Raw genomic sequence first — 21,519 nt, forward strand, 5'->3', positions numbered from 1 at the left:
TGACAATTAAATGGTTCTTACCCACCGTAGCAATGCACACCTGGCCAATGGTGTTAGACTTGAAGGAAGTCAGGTTGAATCCTGGTGGGAGAAAAAAATTTTCAGTAGCGGTATTTGAACAACAAGTGGGGGAGATGTGGTTGTATAAAGTTCCTTGTCACCAGACTTCACATCAAATCCTTGATAAAACTGCAAACTCTGCTCAGTGTTGTAAGGAGTTAGAGCATGTGGCAATGTTGGCAGTGATCCATCCATCGGATGGGGACGTTAAACTTGGCAGCCCCATTGGTGCTATGCGCTGGCATTGGGTTTCACCCTGTCCTTCCTCCCATCACCATACAACATAAACATGACGCCACTATAAACTGAGTGTGAGAAAATGAAACACCTACAGGCATTATTATGATTTTATTTATTTTGTTGCAACCAGTTTCAGTGCTTCAATGTGCCATCTTCTGGCTGTAGTTAATGCGGAAGGGGTTGACATGATACATATACATACCGCACAAGTGGTCGTCATAACTGGTTATGCAGATTATCCGAAAACGTTGATGTCAGCACTCTAACCATTTCAACTCTTTGTATGGTTAGAGTGCCAACACCAAAGTTTTCCGATAATCTGTGCAACCAGTTATGCTGACCTCTGATGCTATATAGGTCGTGTCAACTACATCATGAAGATGGCGCATTGAAGTGCCGAAACTGGTTGCAGCGAAATAAATAAAATCATAAGGATGGCTGTAGGCCTTTCATTTTCTCACAATATCAAACGGCCATTGTCCCAAAGATCCCCTGTGAAAAGGATGGACATACAAAAACTGTAAACTGAGGTGACAGAAGTCACAGAATAGTGATACACACATACACAGATTGTGGTAGTATCACACACGCAAGGTATAAAAGGGCAGTTTATTGTTGGAGCTGTCTTATGTATTCAGGTGATTCATGCAAAAAGGTTTCCGGGCGCTCGAAGGAAATTAACAGACTTTGAATGCAGAATGGTGGTTGGAGCTAGATGTATGGGACATTCCATTTCGGAAATTAGTACAGAATTCAATATTCGCAGATCCACAGTGTTGAGAGTATGCCAACAGTACCAAATTTCAGACATAACCTCTCGCCATGGGCAATGTAGTGGCTGATGGCCTTCACTTAATGACCAAGATCAGCAGTGTTTGCGCAGAGTTGTCAGTACAAACAGAAAAGCGACACTGTATGAAATAACTGCAGAAATCAGTTTTGGATATATGACAGACTAGTCCTTTAGGGCAGTGTGGCAAAATTTGGTGTTAGTGGGCTACGGCAGCAGATTACTGACACGAGTGCCTTTGCTGACAGAAAAACATCGCTTCTACTGATCTTGTGACCACATCAGTTGGACTCTAGATGACAGGAAAATTGTAGCACGGTCAGACGGGTCTCGATTTTAATTGGTAAGAGAGTTAGTGGTGGCTGCATAACGGTGTGGGCTATATTTACATAGAATGGATTGGGTCATCTGGTCCAACTGAACCGATCAGTGAGTGGAAATGGTCGTGTTCAGCTACTTGGACACCATTTACAGTCATTCATGGATGTCATGCCCAAACAATGGTGGTATTTTTATGGATGACAAAGTGCCATGTCACTGGATTATGATGGTTCACAGTTAGTTTAAAGGCCATTCTGGATGGTTCAAGTGAATGATTTGGCTAGCCAGATCACCCAACATGAATCCCATCGAATGTTTATGGGACTTAATCGAGAAGTCAGTTCACGCACGAAATCCTGCACCGGTGACACTTTCCCAATTAGGGACGGCTATAGAGGCAGAATGGCTCACTATTTCTGCAGGGGACTTTCTTTCAATGACTTGTTAAGTCAATACCATGTCGAGTTGTTGCACTAAGCCAGGTCAAAGGTAGGCTTGACTCATTATAAGGAGGTATGTCAAGACTTGTATCACCTCATTGTGCATACATCCAGTACAGTCACCTAAATTCTGCAGATACACATAGAAAGCAGCTGTCGCACACTGCAAGGAATACAACCATTGTTCAGAGGATAGGAACCCTTTTTAATGAGGCAACTCAGCCTAACCCTTGAGGTCTCCCAGTGAACAATACCATACCACCCTTTCTTTCCTAAAGCTTTATTTCTAATTCTATCTTTTCATGTTATTGAAGTTGCATAAAACACTCTGATTGCTTATTGCATGAAATCTGGGTGAAATCTCAATAAACAAAAATGTAAAAAAGTTAAAAATCAAGTGATGACTACCAATTGCATTCTTCCTTTCTGAAGAGCTGCAAATAGCAAAATATGTTGGGTCCTGGGGAGAAGAGGCATAAAACCTCTTTTCTTTCTGACCAACAAGAATACAAAGGAGATCCAACAGCCTGCTAAGCTCTGGAATTTATAAGCAGCAGACGCTGTAAGACAGGCATATTGCATCACAGTGAGGGTTACTGCTGAAATTCTGAGAATGTACTTTCAACCAGTTTATTGCTTACTGCTACATATATCTTTGAGACATCAGAGAGATTTGAGCTCTCATGGTGGCTGACTCATGTCATATTTCCTGCTAACCATTTGTGACTGGAACAGGACAGGAGGAAGTGATGGTGGTACACAAAGTACCCTCAGCTGCATACTGTAAGGCGTGCCTTGCATAGTGTAGAGGTAGAAGACTTTTTAGAATGTGGACGCAACTACATTTGTCAGTCTGTTTGTACTATTCTTGACCACTGTGGCTGATGTCAAAGGCACATTAAAAATAGAGGATTTGGGAACTCGGTAGTTGCTGAACACAGTCTCACAAATAAAAACAGAATAATGTTCCATCAAACTAAAATCTTGTCCCACACTTGTACATACTAGGATTCTGTTATTGAAAGTGCACATAAAATAAGAAAGTTTGAAAACAGCCACATTCAGGACAGCAACTCTGAAATTAGCAGTGCATGGAAGTGTGCTCTTAGACACTGAGGAGACAGAGAAATCCACAGAATTGCTTAAATTTCTACATGATTTCTGGAACCATCATTACAGAGGAGGACACTCCCTGGCAGCATGGTGTAATGGTGACATACACCGACCAGTTAAAAGTCGGGTATGAGCTATGAATGATCACAACACAAGCCCCACCAGTAATCATTCCTGATGAACGTGATTGAGGGTGTCATCGAAAGCTACAGGTTTTACCCAGATTTGACATGACAAGTAAATTGAGAATGTTTTATACATCTCTCTCTTCATGCTATATTTAACATAAAGGTACTAACACCCTGCATGTCAATTTGACTTTATCTTTGTTTATGTGTGGGAGTCCAGGTCTGCTAGCCATATGGGAGGCTGGCGTTGATAAACAAATTGAAGATCTTTCTCTGTCACTACCATCCTCTTTGTTACACGATACTTCCTGTATGATTTGCAGTATTTTCATGTACTTCTACATATGTGCTCTACAAGTCATGTGCACTCTGGTGGGTATTTTGTACCAATATCATTGATCTTCTGTCTTATTTCATTTTCATATTGAGTGAGGGGGGGAAAACAACATTCAGTATATGCCATAATATTCTTCTTATATTCTCATTGCCACTATATCAGACATAATAGCAGCATAATGGCTACACTTTCTTTCTCAAATATCACTTTAGTCTGCATTCCTTTGAACTTTTTACAGTAAAGAAGTCTCTCTACAAATACTCCCACCCCCACCCAACCTCACCCCTCACAAATGCACATCTCACTCCATTGCCAGATGATTGTTTCTTGATGTTTCAGTGTGTGTGTTATGAAGAGGTCCCGTCTTTCAGTCAAGATGTATACGTTTTCTTCCTTGATTTGATTCAGTACCATCTCATAGGTTATTTATCTGATCTAGCCATACAGTCTTCAGCATTCTGCTGCAGCACACATTTCAGAAGCATCTGTTCTCCTTTCTGTACTGATTATTGTCCAAATTGCACTTCTGTACAACACTTGCAGAAAACACTTCCTAACACTTAAATTTATATTCAGTGTTAATAAATTTATTTTTCTCAGAATGCTTTTATGGCCAATGCCAGTCTTTATTCATACTAGCTGTAATTCTGCCATCACTAGTTATTTTGCTGCTCACCAAATTATTATTATTTTTCAGACTATGCATTCATTGGAGGTACTGGCTAAAATACAGAACAAGACGGTCACAGAAGTGATGGAACCGCACAAGGAGGTTCTTGAAGACATGATACCTCCCAAAAAGCACTTGTTGCGTCACCAACCAGCCAACGCACAGATTGGGCTGATGGATGGAAACACGTTCTGCACGACAATGGAGCCTCGTCTGTTTACAATAGGTGCAGCATTTTAATGCTGTTGAATGAGTAATGTTAAGGATATGAATAAATGGTGTTAGGAGTTATTGACCGTGTAGGATATCAGCAGAAAGTTGTGTTCAAGTTACCAGCTAATAAATTTGCGTGAAATGAAACAGTGAACTCTGAAAGTATTTACAATATGCACTGAGAAAATGTACTTGTCAAGCAGCAGCAGTAGCAGATAGAAACACACAAAAAGATATGAAACGGTTAGTTTTCAGGACTAGGCACCTCTCCTTATAACTGAAAAGAGGACAGGATTGGAGGAAAGAAAACTGGTAGGGTGGAAGGGCATGGGAAATGGGAAACGGTACCCAGAGCTCCTAGGAAAGAGAGACCTACCGGAAAGCAGCTATTCCTCTGCTTACTAAGTAATTCTATCTGCCTTACTTTGTGAATACAGTCCCTGTGTTCATATTTGATGTATTAGTAGGTGTAGAATTTATAGTAGGTAGTTCTGTCTTTTGGAGAAAAGTGATAAACATTTATTATAGAATTATTTTTATTCTTCAGAGGTGCAATCACAGAACATGCTTTTAATCATTGCAAGTTTTGTATATACAGGTACTCTGGCCGTTGTCAGAAACCAAGCACTACTCAAGACTCTTCGCAACTTAAAGAATGTTCTATGATTGTGTCTATAGCTTGAGCCAAATAACAAAACTGCTTAACAGTCAAGCACGAGAGGGGGTGATGTTGTCGGTCCTTGTTAGTCTCCACATAGAAGATGGCTTCCCCAGCAGCAATTGAGTGCTTCTTTCAGGAAATAGTCACATTCTGTCCATTAACATGCAATATCCGATTTGCTAGGCAGGGTGGTAATAGTCATACCAGTTTTCTGCACACTTACACAGCTAGTATAGGACATTCTGTCATGTAAAATGAAAACGCTGCGCACAGAAACACTGCTAACGACAAAAACTGACCACAGTTGTTGCATTACCAGTCAAAAGCATCTTCTGGAACTGACTGTGGCAACTGGCACTGGAGGTAGAAGAGCAAGAATAACAGTGATGGACAGAATAGCAGGTGTAAACAACTAGCTGTCAATCACTTTGTTGTTCTGTTCCAGTTGTAGAAGAAACATGAATAATTGTAGAATGTCTTATGTTGCCAAGTTTTACTTAGAGTGGACAAAACCAGTAAAAGTAATGTTGGTTAACTTAATGATAGAATAGGCCTACTTTCTTTTGTACATGAAGTCACTTCCACACGTTGTTTATGCATAAAGAATGTAAACAACATATAGAAGATGAAGATATGACTTATGAATGTGCACTGGTGAAGTAAAGAAAAAGACTGCAGGCACATTTTATCATAAAGTTTTCCATTAATTTCACTGTCCCCTTTTTGCCAAGGATTGGAATTGGGCTGCTGTGATAAAAGTAATGTTATGTTATGTTGTCATTACTGTGGCATACTCTCTACTGCTGAGCAAAATGTGTGCAGCAGTGAGTCAGGTGTGATTTTCTACACGCCTCAAAGCGAACATTTTTTTAAAATTATAATGTGACTAGTAAACTCCATTCGCAGTTCTGTAAGAGAATCAAACTCCCATGTATAAAACAGCCTTATACATCTGATTATTTAACAAATGAGTTAATGTGTTAAATATTTGACATTAAGCCCCTAACTGAGGAAAGTTTACAAAAAGTTTGAAATTATGTGTAAAACCCCTAAATACTTCTGTTCTCAAATCCTGGGTGAATATAGTCTGGATAATTCGCAAACTTTGAGTCAGGCTGCTTTGAGCCATGTACGAGTACACAGTTTCTTTGTATAATACTTATCCTACTGTGTTAAACCATTAACATAAGTTTTTATACCTCTTAATGAGTTGATTGTGACAACGTTTAAATTTTTTGAATTCCATCAGTAGTTAAATGAAATACTGAAAATCAAATTTTTCTTGTCCCTGGAAGCTGTTGATAGGCAAGCTTCAAGTGGGACAGTGCACAATTCACCAGGTTAGTCGTTTAGTAATATATTAATGTTTGCATTTTTTTAAAGGAAGTAGTATACTTAACCACTCTCAGTACAGGTGAGGCTTTGAAAGGTTAACACAGTCAGGATTGAGTACTTTGCTGAGCTTCCAGGCAATATCATCCTTCAGAAGTATCTAAACCACACATGCACACACACATTACAGTGACTGCAATGCTGTGGTTTGTGTTGTGTGTGTGTATTGCACTAATATTAAAAAATTTTATATTAAATATTGGATGTTATTATTCTGTTGTGTTGCACTCTAAGAAATTGGACATTTTTAACTTCTTTTCTCATTCTTGAGAGTCCTCTCCCCAGAATTTGTGGAATACAATACAAATAACATAACAATATTTCTGATCTGAGTTCGTTATTATGCACTGGTGAGATTTCTGCAAGTGTGAAATGATAGTCAAGGATGAATTCAATGCAAATAGGAACTTTTTATAAAGGACTGTGATAAGAAACAAAGTAAATTCATTTTTTCCGTACATGGTCTCCTAATTTCGAAATACATTTTTTTTTCTTTCAGATCCAGAATATTTTTTACTCCCACCCTTGATGGAAGATGGAGATGTTAACATCCAGTTACTAACAAAACCTTGTCCCGCTGAAGCATCATGTCTTTATTGCCCCAGAGGTCTGAAAAAATGATAGTTGCCTTTTGATAATTCTTGGCTGTAAGGAGTGGATTTCAAGTGGTGTCCAATGTCTTTATTCCTGAGTAGTGCATGTTTAATCAGCAATCTGCATTTACACTCCATCATATAAAGAAAGTGTGTGTGTGTCAAACTTGTTGCCAACATCACTTGTAGTGCAAGCACTCCTCATATCGTCTACATGACAGTAACGACTGTACCCACCACCCTCCATTATTGTAAAAAGAAAATCAACAAACTAGGAAAGGAGCGAAGACCAGCAACTGTCGTAATGTCATCTGTCTTGTCTTATTAGATTAGATTAGATTAGATTAGTACTTGTTCCATAGATCATGAATACGACACTTCGTAATGATGTGGAACGTGTCAGGTTAATAAAATGTGTCTATACAAGATATTACATGAGACAAAATATTAAATGACACTCAATATATATATAATTTTTGGAGGTTGGGAAATTACCCAAACCCACTTACTATATCCAGAAATTCATCTAATGAGTAGAAGGAGTTGCCATTCAGAAATTCTTTTAATTTCCTTTTAAATGCTATATGGCTATCTGTCAGACTTTTGATGCTATTAGGTAAGTGACCAAAGACTTTTGTGACAGCATAGTTTACCCCCCTCTGAGCCAAAGTTAGATTTAACCTTGAGTAGTTGAGATCTTCCTTTCTCCTAGCGTTGTAGCCATGTACACTGCTATTACTTTTGAATTCGTTCAGATTGTTAATAACAAATTTTGAATATATATATTGTGAGGCTACAGTGAAGATTTCTAGCTCTTTAAATAAGTGTCTGCAGGATGATCTTGGATGAGCTCGAGCAATTATTCTGATTACACGCTTTTGCGCAATGAACACTCTTTTACTCAATGATGAGTTACCCGAGAATATGATGCCATACGAAAGCAGAGAATGAAAATAGGCGTGGTAGCTAATTTACTCAGATGTATATCGCCAAAATTTGCAATGACCCTAATAGCATATGTAGCTGAACTCAAACCCTTCAGCAGATCCTCAGTGTGTTTTTTCCAGTTCAACCCCTCATCAATGCATACACCTAGAAATTTTGAATATTCTACCTTAGCTACCGATTTCTGATCGAAGTCTATATTTATTAATGGGGTCATTCCATTTACTGTGTGGAACTGTATATACTGTGTTTTGTCAAAGTTTAATGAGAGCCCATTTGCAGAGAACCACTTAATGATTTTCTGAAAAACATCATTTACAATTTCACCAGTTAATTTTTGTCTGTCGGGTGTGATAGCTATATTTGTATCTTCAGCAAAATGTACCAGCTTTGCATCTTCGTGAACATAGAATGGCAAGTCATTACTATATATTAAGAACAGCAGAGGACCCAAGACCGAACCTTGCGGCACCCAATTCTTGATTGTTCCCCAGTTTGAGAAATCACCAGTTTTTTGCATATTTGTGAACTGTTTATTTCAACATTCTGCATTCTTCCAGTTAGGTATGATTTAAACCATTTGAGCACTGTCCCATTCATACCACAGTACTTGAGCTTATCTAGAAGTATTCCATGATTTACACAATCAAAAGCCTTTGATAGATCACAAAAAATCCCAACAGGTGACTCCCGGTTACTCAGAGCATTTAATATTTCATTAGTGAAAGTATACATAGCATTCTCCGTTGAAAAACCCTTCTGGAAACCAAACTGACATTTTGTTAAAACTTTATTTTTACAAAGGTGTGGAGCTACTCTACAATACATTACTTTTTCAAGAATTTTGGATAAGGCATTGCAGATCCAGATTTTAACTGACAGTGCAGATGTTTTTGGTGCTTTAAAGTAGTCATGTAGACTGAAAGCAATTATAATGGCACACATTCAATCTAACTAGGGCATATACAAGCATTGTAGCATTAATCGTGGGTTAGGTAGTTATAATTATGTTCAATCTACATGGCCATTTATAACACACTGATGGTAGCCACCCTGTCAGTTGAAATCTAGATCTGCACTGCAATAAAAAAGGCAGATGAGATTACAATCGATGCTGACCTTCTTTCTGCCTTGGATTACATCATGGTAGTGGGGAACAATCATTCCCACGGAATCGAACATGATAATCAACAAAGTGTTTCAAAGTGAAATACGAAAGGCTGTGAAAATACCATATTTGGCATTCATTGGCACAGATTTTCTTTGCCGATCCCTACTTCTCAATTTGTGTTGTTATGTATAGTAGTAGTAGTAACATCTTTCCCTTAAGTCATGATATGATGTCGTAATGCAGGTGGGGAGAGGAGGTGAGGGTATCCCGACTAATAGGCTGCTTCCAGAGTTCTCGGGTTTACTGCCGGATCCAGTTGTCGAAGATCCACAGCATTTCAGAAAATAACTGTTCTGCCATCATCAGGTGGTGCTGACAAAGTGATTTGTCTGCTGTGTGCTGATGTTATTTATGTATGCTGGCCCAGAGTTTGGGTCTTGTCAGCCCCATGGTATGCTCACCCTGGGCCAAGGGAGAAAGGGGGCGGGGGGGCTCCTGCTGCTGCTGCTACTGCTGCTGCTGCTGCTGCTGCTGCTGCTGCTGCGATGATGGGGGTGAGAATCTCAGTTGCCTTCTGCCTGCCATCCCTGTTGCATCTTGCATCCAGATGTTGTGTTCTGCTTTGATGGAGCTTAATATTGGCAATCATACCTTGCTCAGTTGGAAGTAAGTGTGTCTGTTTATTAAATTATGAATTACATGGCTAGCAATTGGTTCTTTGGAAAGCAAAGGACAGTCATTTGCTGGTAATTCATTTTATGTCCATTTTCAATACTGCGTTCTGCTATTGCAGACTTGTTGAGCTGTGGTTAAGTGTATGCAGCTTTTGTTTTTGTACATTGATCTTTGATTGTGCAGGTCATTTGTCAGATATAAGTTTTTCCGTTTTCACACAGAAGTTGGTACTCGCACTGTTTTGAGACCTGTGTATTTTTCCTTTTCTTGATGTCCTAGTTAAGCATATGGCTCACTTGGCTGCAAATGCATACAGCTTTATATCTCCGTGCCTTCAGCTGCCATCATCCCTCGCATAAGAACAGTGTACTACGATGTAATGCGTCTTATATAGATACGTGTGATTTGTCGCAGTCACATTCGATCTGTTACTCTCTCTGTATGTGTTGACATTAATAAATTTCGTAAATATATGGTCGCCTTTCTGGATTATTCTTGTGGTCCAGCTAATCCACTCCATTAACTCTTCTGAACTACTAAATTAATTAAACTCTGCCATAAAACACCTATTTTTAAGTCTTCAACTCAGTAATAGACAGATCCCAAATCAAATAGCTCACACAAAACTTAATAAGTCAACATCAACAAAACATATCCATCTTATGACATATACATCATCCGAAGTCGTACATCCAAGTTTGAAGTCCCTGACTCTGTCCTTTATTTGTTTGGGACCCCCGTTGACATTGCCAGTGGCCCTCTCTCGTCTACGAGTTCAGGAAACCAATAGTTCTTTGCCCAAAAGCATAACTGGGTCCACACAGCAAGTGACTCCTCCTGCCTCACGTCATGGCTTGCCTCTGCCCTTCGCTGTTACTGCTCCCATGCCATCTGCCCAAGCCACAGATCGGAGCATGCATATTGGACGTCACAACCATCTTTAGCTGTCCTGAAGGCTCATAGTGGAACAGGGTATTCCTAAGAATGCCAGTGTACACCACAGTGCTCAACAGTCTTGTACACAGGAGATACTTCATTTCAGACGAAAAAAGCCTGATAAGAGAGCTGTGGCAATTGGAATCCATCTTCCACAAGAACGGGTACAGCAGTCAACTGATTCGGATGGCCCTGCAACACAAGAGCCCCAAGAATGACACGGAGGCTGAAAACTTAGAAGAAGACAATAAGAAAATGGCATTTGTACAGTTTGTGGCAAGGTACTATCAAAAATTGGCGGACTGCTGTGAAAACACCACATAACATCAGTTTTCTTCTCGCCACCCAAAATATGGGCTGTTTTACAGGCAGTGAAAGATGACCTAGGTCTCAAAAAAGCAAGGATGTACAAAGTTCTATTTTAATATGGAAAAACTTATATTGGAAAAACGATTTGCACAATCAAAGATTTACATACAGAACATAAGCGCCACACATGCTTACTGTTTCCCAACAAGTCTTCTACATTGAAAATGGAGATAAAATGAATTGCCAACAAACGAATGTCCTGGTTGCCACCGATTAATTTTTGGACTTAATTTTCAAAGAAACAATTTAAATCTGTGTGGCTGATAATTTATTCAACACGGATACTGGCGTCCAACTGAGTAAGGCGTGGGTGCCAATACTAAGCTCCATCAAAGCAGAACATGACATCCGGACACGAGATACAACAGCGACGGCAGGTGGAGGGCAACTGAGACTCTTGCCCCCACCAGTATTGCAGCCGCATGCCCCCAACCACTGAGCACAGTGTGGGGCCAGTGAGGCACAAGCTCGGGACCAGCAGGTGTAAGTACCGCCAGCACACAGGTAGACATGTCATTTTGTCATGGCGGAATGGTTATTTGCCAAAATATTGTGGATCTTCGATGATTGGATCTGGCGGTATGCCTGAGAATCTTGGAAGCTCCTTACTTCATCTTGTCAGGCATTTCTCTTAGACAAGTTACTTGATGAATAGTTTTTAATGTTGTGACAAAGAATGAGGAGACCTCTTAGCATACAATTAAATCCTGCCTTAGTGCTCAGTAAATGATTTTGAAATGTCATTTGATGATCATAATTACTAAGTTCCTGAACATAATAGTTTTTAGTAATACTTAATAATGATGATGATGATGATGATGATGATGATGACGATGTGATGATGATGATAACTGTTGGTAAGTTCATTTACCACTCCAAACTCTGGTTGGCCTTGAAACCAAAGTCTTGGCTTTCCTAAATTTTTAAAGGATTTGCCGATTCTTATGTGTAGTATATCTATATTTATCAAACAATGGAAAACCCAGGCTGGAGTAATGATAGAATTATGAAAAGAATTCTGTAGTTACTATTCACCACATAGTGGAAATGCTGAGTTGCTGATAGGCACAACAAAAATGTGATGCATGTTTGAGTTACATTTGTAGAGAGAGAGAGAGAGAGAGAGAGAGAGAGAGATACCTAATTCCAATGGAGGCCCTTTTTTGCGGAAAGCTAACTTATTTGTTGTGCCTACCTGCGACTTTGCATCTCTGCTATAAGGTGAGTAGGAGCTATCATTTTTATAATATTGTCATATCTATGTTCTATTCTGCAAGCAATCTTTGGTATTTGGGAATGTTACTTTGTGTACCACTGTTACTTCCCTTCTTTCCTGTTCCAGTTTCAAATGGTAAATGGAAAGAATGATTGTTGCTATGCCTACTTTATTGGTGACTACAGTTCATGAGCATTTTTCCAACGAATCTGTCTGCTATCTGCCGTTCAACAGTTAGTTTTCTATGGTCGTTACACTGTAAATCTTTCTGAACACATGCTCCCAGATATTTAGTGGATGAGACTAGTTCTTGTGATTGTTTGGCAGTCTTGGAATCCCTCAGTAATCAGTCTTTCTGCCTATTTATGTGCAATATGTTACCTAAGTTGGTTTTTGTTGAGGCTCAGTTGCCAAACTTTTCACCAACCATCAGTTCTCTGTAGGTCTTCCTAAATTTTCCAGCTTGGTGACTTCTCTGTATATAACAGCGTCATTCATGTACAGCCTCATGGAACTTCTGGCATATGCAGTAGCTCATATATATGTATATATTGTTAACAGCAATGATCCTATTATTTATACTCCCATGGTGTGGAGCAGAATTTCCTTTTACGTCTGAAGATTTTCTCTGTTAAGAATGTACACGCTGTGTTGCCAAGTATTTGCTAAGAACTCCTCAATCCAATTACAATTCCCTATGCTTATATTTTGTTCATTAGGTGACAATTTGAAACTCTGTCTAACATCTCCCAGAATTCAAGGAACATGATATCGACCTAGATGCCAGCATCTATTGCCTTCTGGGTCTTGCGGACGATGAGAGTGACCTGAGTTACAATAAATATTTGACGAAAGCTATGGGGATTCATAAAGAGATTTTTTGAAAGATAAAACATGAGCATAAACTGTGTTCAGAGTACAACAGACAGACATCAGTGACATGGGCCTGTAGTTTGTGCATCTATTGAGTGACCCTTCTTGAAAATGGGAATGCTGTAAGCATCTTTTTCCAGAGTGCTTCATTTCTCCAGTGATTTAAAGTAGACAGCATCTATGTGAGGAACAAGTTCTTTCACGTACTCTCTTTAGATTCATCAGTTCTAGTAGTATTTCTGATGGTGAGTAATTTTAATTTATTTTCTATACTGTGGTCAATCTGTCATTGTGGTGTTTATGCAACACAATTGGTAGGAGCAGCGACAGCACGAACTTCCTCAGTAAAAAAATCTGGAAAAAGGAATTTTGAATATGAGCTTTATCTCTGTCGACCTCTGTTTCGATGTCGTTATGATCCTGTGTTTCTGTCAGGTGACTTTGATAAGTTTACTGATTTAACATAAGACCAAAACTTCTTAGGATTGGTAGAGAGAACTTTGCTTTTGCAGATGTTGAACACTTCATGTTAGCTATCCTGACACTAATTTTGGCTTCATTCAGTATTTGTCAGCAAGGCTTTGGCTATGGTGAAGCTCTCTTTGCTTTTGGAGCAACTTTCTAACACAGGTGTTTAGCCATGGCGTGTCTTTCCTATTCTTTACGAGTTTTCTCAACACTCGTCTAAGACATGTAGTAAAGTGGTCTGATCTAAGATGTTACCCTCATGAGTTGGTTCTCTAATAAACTGCTCAAGGTAATTTTCGGGTGAGGCATATTGAACAGATTCACATGATATCCTGTCCAGGTACTTACCTTAATCATTGAAGTCCCCCAGTGTACAGCTGTTAATTTGAAATCTCCACCTAATACTATAACAAGAGCAGAAAATTTCTGCTCATCCTCCCCAAGTTTTTCCCCAAATGTTCTGACTTCTCTGCTCTTGAGGCAGGAGGCCTATAAAATCATCTGATAACCACGTTTGATCCATGCTCAACAGTTATTTTCACCTATATGATTTCACATTCGGAATCTGTACTAACCCCACTAGATATTATATTTTTTGTGGCTCTAAATTTGCCTCTGCCCCAAACGTTCAACCTATCTTTGCTATATATGTTCCAGTTTATTCCTGTGAACATCTGGTTTCAGCCAGGTTTCTACCCCTATGGTTGAATCGGCACAAGAAGATACATGAGAATTACAGTGGGCTGGGTGCGGCAATTGCACGTGCCTAACTCACCCAATCCCATAATGCAGTATTGTAAACATCTCTACATGGCAACGCTTCAAGCGTTGTCACTGCTCTCCTGAGACATATGCTTTTACACTCTTGCAGTTAATTAATACTGTATTAACAGAGCTTTTCTTTTATCTACCTTGATAAATGCCATTGTCTGTAATGATTGGGGCTGATATTTTTCCTTCTGTTACTTAGAACACAATTTATTGGGCATGTGAAGGGGTTCTTCTATCCTAAAAAACATGTATATGCACACTACATGTACTGCTTCTCTAGTAGCCCAGTACTGTGTGCAGTGTATGCCTGAGCTATTAAGGGGATCCTACAGTTCTTCACCTCACAGCTTAGGCCAAGAAATCTGCATCAAAGATCATCACAGAATCATCAGAGCCTGTGGTTTGAACCTTCCACTCGCCTACAGACCAGAGGACTGCAATCAATTCTGAGAACAATGCTGCAAATCAGTAGCTCTGCTGACACTCTGTGTGTGGTGCTAGCTCTTTTCACCTAAGTAGCCAGTCACTGATGCAAATGAGAATGTTAAGTATGAACCCAGGCATCACACATCATGGAGCCGACATGAGACTCAAGTTGCATCTGAATGCTTCCAGCTTTAGATACGCCCTCCTTTCCCTCAGAAAGCATATAGACCTTTATTACCCATTATTAAAGCTCTAAGTGGTTCAGAAAGGAGTTCATTATGCAGCAGTTAAAATTTTGACTATTTGCCCATTAACGTAAAAGTCTGATAGGTAGCAAGGAAAGTTTTAAATATAACCTAAAGCCAATTCTTCTGTACAACTTCTTCTAATCCATGGATTAATTTCTCTTTAAAACCTGGTAACCTATAAAGAAAAAGAAAAAAAGTTTTTAAGTGTGGTTGTGTGTGAAGGACTTGTCAAACTTAATCACGTGTACCTACCCTGTAAACTGACTCATTGTACATCATTGTGATAAGACTTGTTCAGATGATCTATGGAACATGTAACTAACTAACTAACTAACTGAGTGGACACCTGCCTTCCATCTCAACCAGCATGCTATTTCGCTAAGGGATTTCATCCCTCAACCTGCTATTGGAGCTCCTAACGACCAGCAAACCAGCTCTCTGCATTCATATGGACCTTTTTATAAGAACAGTCTAATAAATAGTCAACCCATGCTGACTCAGATGGACTTTCAACAATGGTCAGCCATACAGGCAGTACCTACTTCTACCTTCTGCTAGGGGATTTGTGACCACTCTAACTGACAATGTTGCGCTGTTCAGCAAACAGATGTGTCTCTGGAAGAATGTCACTGGTTTAGGAAATAAAAGTCTTAAGAGGAATTTGTTGTCATTAAAGTAGTGATGGGCTGTAACTTACTGGCAGATCAAAATTACGAACCCAGGACCTTTTCCTTTTCTAGTACCTCCCACGGCGGAAGTCGAACACGCGCCAGAACAAATGGACGTGGCCAGCCCATAGAGGGCTCCGCGTCCGCGGCGGCTTTTCCGCGCAGCGAGGGCGCCACCGCTTTACCACGTGCAGACCGCGGCCAATAGCCACTCCCTCCGGTTTCGTATATAGGGACCCGCTCTGCCCTAGTCCAGTCAGTCTGGTATTCGCTCTGGATTGCGTCTCTATCTCGGCGGTACTGCGTTCTGGTCGTTGCTCGTTGTTGACATTTGCCTGGCTCTGGTTCCGAGTGGATTTACTGTTGGTGTTTGGTGTTGTGGTTTCTACAAGCCTCCATTGTTTATCTCTTCCTTGTTGTGTCGGTCATAGTCGGTCGTTGTCGCTTGTCATTGGTCTGTCGTCTGACTCGTCCTTGTGTTTACCCGGTGGTGCATGCTCCACTGCCGGCGGCTTCCCCGCCTGGCAGCTCCAATCAGCAACCCAAGGCATTCCCGCAGTTGGTTTTGGTTTCTACACCTTTCATGGGCGAGTGCTCTACCAACTGAGCTACCTAAACATGATTTTCTTTGGTTCTGCAAATGTTTTACCGGGAGACTGTGTTGCATTCCATTTGTGTGTGTGTGTGTGTGTGTGTGTGTGTGTGTGTGTGTGTGTGTGTGTCAGAGAGAGAGAGAGAGAGAGAGAGAGAGAGAGAGAGAGAGAGAGAGAGTATTTAGGTGATTGCATGAGGTAGTTTTAACAGGAACGTGTAAATTTCTTTTTCAGATCTTAATGTCACAGAACACAAAGTGTTTTTCCACGAGTTGATATCATTGTGTGAAGCAGATGATGCTGTTCTGGCCAAGTTGCCATGTTACAAGAACATTCACCCACTGACCGCTCTGCGCAAGTCTGCATTGCAGGCACTTGCTGCGTGTCACTACATACCGAGCATGAGAGAGAAAATATTTACAGTACTCTACAAGGCTATGGAAAAGCCATGTCCAGAGCTCCAGGAGGCTGCTTTCGAATGTACAAAAAAGTTTCTAGCAGGATTTGCTGTGGATGCTGAGAGTGTAAGTATGGTCATAATTTTTTTTCAGTCTCTCTCTCTCTCTCTCTCTCTCTCTCTCTCTCTCTCTCTCACACACACACACACACACCACTTGAAAGATGGACTCACCTTGTATGGAGATGAAAGGGAACAATAACAAAGAAGGAACCTATTGTTCCAAAAGTTAGGAGTACTGTTATCTATTTTAGTCTTTCTATCAGCAGTACTAAGAGTTGTGCCTCCTAAAGGTAAATAATGACATTCTCTTAGTTTTCTCGCGAATTTAAAGTACTTCTGAATCAAATTTTACTTACTGTACAAAATTTCACTTATTATACAAATAATACAATAACGTGATAACATAAAATAACAATATATAATCAATAATTGATTATTTTCGTTGTTATATAAAGCATAATATGAGATGTTATTTATGTAAATACAGTTTTTTCGTAGTTAAGTTGTACTTCACCCACTTTCATAGATAAAGCTCACTGTGGTTCATCACATACGCAAATGAAGCTGAATCATTACTCACAAAACAAGCAATAAAGTAAGCCAAAAATGAGAAATAAATTTTATTTACTGAACCTTCTTTTTTCTTTTTGGGGGGGGGGGGGGGGGGGGGGAGACGAAATTTGGTGACATTCAGTCTTCTGAGTGGTTTGTAGATGTTCCTCATTCCTCTGAGAGAATCGCATACATCCAGTATCCTCAATTATTTGCTTTTGTATTCCAGTCAGTGCCTTCCCATGCTGTGTGGCTCTGTCTAGTACTGGTGTCTCAGTGCATATGCTATCATCTTGCCTTTTCTTGTAGTCAACCTTTTCCATGTACTCCTTTCTGTGACAATTCTGCTGAGATCCATACAGTATTGGTCTATGTAATTTTCAGCATTGTACTGTAACACCAAACCTCAAACACTTCCGTTCTCTTGTTTTCCCACAGTCTGTGATTCAGTTCCATACAGTGCAGTCCATTGTACACTCTCAGGATCCCACCCTCCCCCTCCGAAACCAGTATTTGATATTAGTAAATTACTTTTGTTGAAAAATTCTCTCTTTGCATGTGCTAGTCTGCTGTTCTGTGGTCCATGATTTTGATGCAAAGTTTGTCATCAGTCTCATTTCTGCTACTCTCATTATTCTCCTCTTTATTTGGTTTTCTATCAGTCCATATTCTGTGGGCAATAGACTATCCATTCCAATTTAATCATTCCTTTTTTCACGGATTATAAAAATGTCTCCAGCAAATCTTATTGCTGTCTTTTTACTTGACTTCTAATTCCACATTTGATCTTTTCTTTTATTTCGTTCAGTTGTTTCTCGGTATACAGACTGAACTGCAAGAGATGAAAGACTAGATCCCTGCATTACACCTTTTTAAACCGAGTACTTCCTCTTAGTCTTCTGTTATTATTAATCCCTCTTAGTTCTTGTACACGTGCGCATTACCAGCTTTTAATCAGCTTTAGAGATGGTTACATTCGGACGAATCTAGCAAGAATATTAATCCAGAATTAAATGTATTTAAAAAAAAGACAGTAAACTGACTGCAGTTGTTATTGCAAGAATAAGTTATAGCGGAAAGTCCATTTTGGAGATAGTACCAACAGATGGTGGTAGTTGCAAGATGAGCAAAAGTTCAAAAATTGGACTGAATCGTGATTGCGATCTTTTATTTATGTATTAGTTGCTGCTGTTATGTATGACCTGCATCCTAGAAGATATAGCCATCCCTGTTTCACTGTTGCTCAAACACAGCACTATGGAAGGCTTGAAGGAGGAACTGTGCCACGAGCTTAGGTGAGAACCATAAGGAGTGGAGGAAGGGAGTAGTGAGCGGGCAGCAAATTTTGTCTTGCTGCCAAGCATGGGAATCCATACTGCGAACTTTGGCTGGCTATGAATGTTTACTATGTTTAAACTTACTTGGAATCAAATTGACTTTAAAATTGGACAAACACTCTACAGTAGCATATATTTCTGCAGGAGATGCCACCAGAAGGCTAGACTGGGACCAGTGGCGTATTTAATGTGTTTCATGCAGCGGTTTTGCTGATGCTCACCATGATAACATGAAGCAAACAATTGGGTTGTGTAAGCTACTGTTTCTACACAGCCAATGACAGAGCAGTGGGCAGACAATACACTATTGTAGCAAAAGACATTGTAACATTCGCTTGTCAGCATAGAAGCAAAATCCCCTATGTGTTTAAAAAGAGAGAGAGATTCAGAAGAAACAGCCAAATATTTGTGATAACAAAGATATAAGTTTCACAAGTGCCCTGTTAGGGTGATGGCAGTGGTGATTAAAAATAGTAGTACCACAAACAACAAGCTAAACAAAAAACACAGTGACAATAAAAATTAATGTTAACAATTTCTTTTTGTTTATTTTATTTCTCCTTTTATTATCAAAATACAAACAGCAAATAAATGGCATACGTTTCGAGTAGGTGTAAAGATAACTTAACAATGTAGGAAAAGACAGATTGCTGCTCACCGTAAAAAAGACAAGTCAAGTTGCAGACAGGCACAATTAAAAGACACTCACATATAGCTTTTGGCCACAGCCTTCATCAGTAAAACAAAAAAACACACACACACACACACACACACACACACACACACACACACAACCACCTCATGCATACACAACCGCCAACTCCAGCATCTCAGTCCGGAATGCAACATCATGTGGGATGGAAGCAACAGTCTGGAGGGGTGGTGGGGAAGGGGAAGGGATAGTAGTGTATGGGTGCGGAGAGCGCAAACGTTACGTGGTAGTGTGTCCAGGAAATAGACTGATAACAGGCGCAACATCAGGAGGTTGTGGACTGCAGACATGGGGAAAAAAGGAGAGGAGAGGGGAAAGACGGGTGGTTATGTTGGCGGAGGGCTGCATATAAACTGGGTGGGAGATGAGAATGGGAATTACATGATAGGACAGAGGAGGTGGAAACTGTTTGGTGGGGGGCGTCGGGACAAAATGTTACTGTAGGTTGAGGCTGTGATAAATGTGGTAGCATAGAACGTGTTGTAAGATCAACTCCCATCTGCACAGTTCAGAAAAGCTGGTGGTGGAGGGAAGGATCCAGATGGCTCAGGTTGCATAGCAGCCATTGAAATCAAGTGTTTTATATTCAGTTGCATGCTGTGCCATAGCATTACTCTTCTCAGTGTGTGATCTTTCTCTTCTTTCTTGTGTTTATAGTCACAGTCTTCCAAACCACATATACTTCAGAGTCACACTGTATCACCAATTGTCCACACGCAACACAGACTTCGTGCACACGGATTGTTCTTGCAGCATCGAATGCCCCAGATTCTTTCCTTTGATAGTTATAATTACATTTATTCCTATTGATTCCACTTCATCCTGCATCCTGACGTACTTTAGCATTTTGTTTTCCACACCTGCCCATACCACATGAACTTTTGATCCTCTACCTAACCCATCCTCCATCCCTCTGTCTTCACTTACAGAAACACACACAGACTCCTATACCTCATTATTCCTTTTCACCCATGTTTCTCTACACTTTTATTGTATTTGTGGGTATTTTTACGTATCTGTGGGTATTTTTAAAATTTTTTGTGTATCTTTGTATTTTTGCATCTTTGTGCATATTTTTGCCTATCTGTGCATTCTTCTGCGCATCTTTAAGTATTTTTACGCATCTGTGTGTGTCTTTTTCCTTATCCATTGCCTCTCACAACCATCAACCCATTTTGCCCTTTTCTGCATCATTCCTGTCTCCTTAACACCATTCCTGCCACAATAGGCTCTTGCTCCATCTTTCTTCACCAGTTCAGAAAATTATTCCTCTCTTTGGCTAAAGCCCAGTCCCACATCCTGTTTCTCAACTGCTGCTTAAACCATGGAATCCCCACAAACAACGTAACTGTAAAGATTCCTTTCTCCCGATCCCACCCCTCATTTCACAATGACTTACACCTTTTCAGATTCCTCCAGTCCTTGGCTCTCACAAACCTGGTAATGCAAAAACAGATCTCCATGGCACAGGCGTCCCAGAACCACTTCTGCTCCCTCCACAAAACACTACTACTCTGCGATCCTTACTCCATACATTACATCCCTGAAATTGAATTCCTTGCTCTCCAGCACCTGGAGGAGCATTCCAGACACCACCTCCATGAATTATCCAACCCGATGAAATCCAACTGCCGACTTGGGGCACCACGATCCAACCGCTATCGTACCCACATTGTTCCTCCTTGTCCACCCCTCATAGCTGGTAAACCCTGTCTTGCTGACCTTTTCAACTTGCCATATCCCCCAAAATTCCCTACCAACCGTCTGCCAAACCCAGAGCCAAAACATTCCCATAACACTGTTGTTAACCTTTCCACCAAAACCCTCAGCTCCACAGGAGTTTGTCCTATCCAAAGGCCTCACCTTTAGCCCTACACCCAAATTTAACCATGCTGGACTTGTCAAAGACCTACTCATCTTCTCCCAATCCCTGCAGTGGAAGCACTTTTTTACACCTATCCTCCAACCCAAACCTCCCTAATTCCAACATTGGTCCCTGACTCTTCCAGTTCGTACCACCATTAAACTGCGATATTTCCCTCCTCCAACCTAACCATCTGCTGGTCACCTTCCAGGAATTCCATACCTCTGACTTAGCCTCACCATCCTTCCTCAGGTCCCTTCCTCAGAACACCAACCTTCCAGTAGAAGAAAGAACAGCCATACATGTCAAAACAAATGCTGACCTATCATCCTACCAG

At 40.3% G+C, this 21,519-nt stretch overlaps 1 protein-coding gene across 1 annotated transcript in view; it reads left to right on the plus strand.

The window, feature by feature from the left end:
• The window catches only part of LOC126419578 (transformation/transcription domain-associated protein), a 435,226-nt gene that overhangs the window by 159,629 nt on the left and 254,078 nt on the right, over window positions 1–21,519 (plus strand). Inside the window, exons 25-26 of the mRNA XM_050086768.1 lie at window positions 4,127–4,325; window positions 16,492–16,781. Of these exons, the coding sequence (XP_049942725.1) occupies window positions 4,127–4,325; window positions 16,492–16,781 (489 nt within the window). The remainder of the gene's footprint in view (window positions 1–4,126; window positions 4,326–16,491; window positions 16,782–21,519) is intronic.

Source organism: Schistocerca serialis, chromosome 1 (genome assembly GCF_023864345.2).
Source record: "Schistocerca serialis cubense isolate TAMUIC-IGC-003099 chromosome 1, iqSchSeri2.2, whole genome shotgun sequence".
Taxonomy (NCBI): Eukaryota; Metazoa; Arthropoda; class Insecta; order Orthoptera; family Acrididae; genus Schistocerca; species Schistocerca serialis.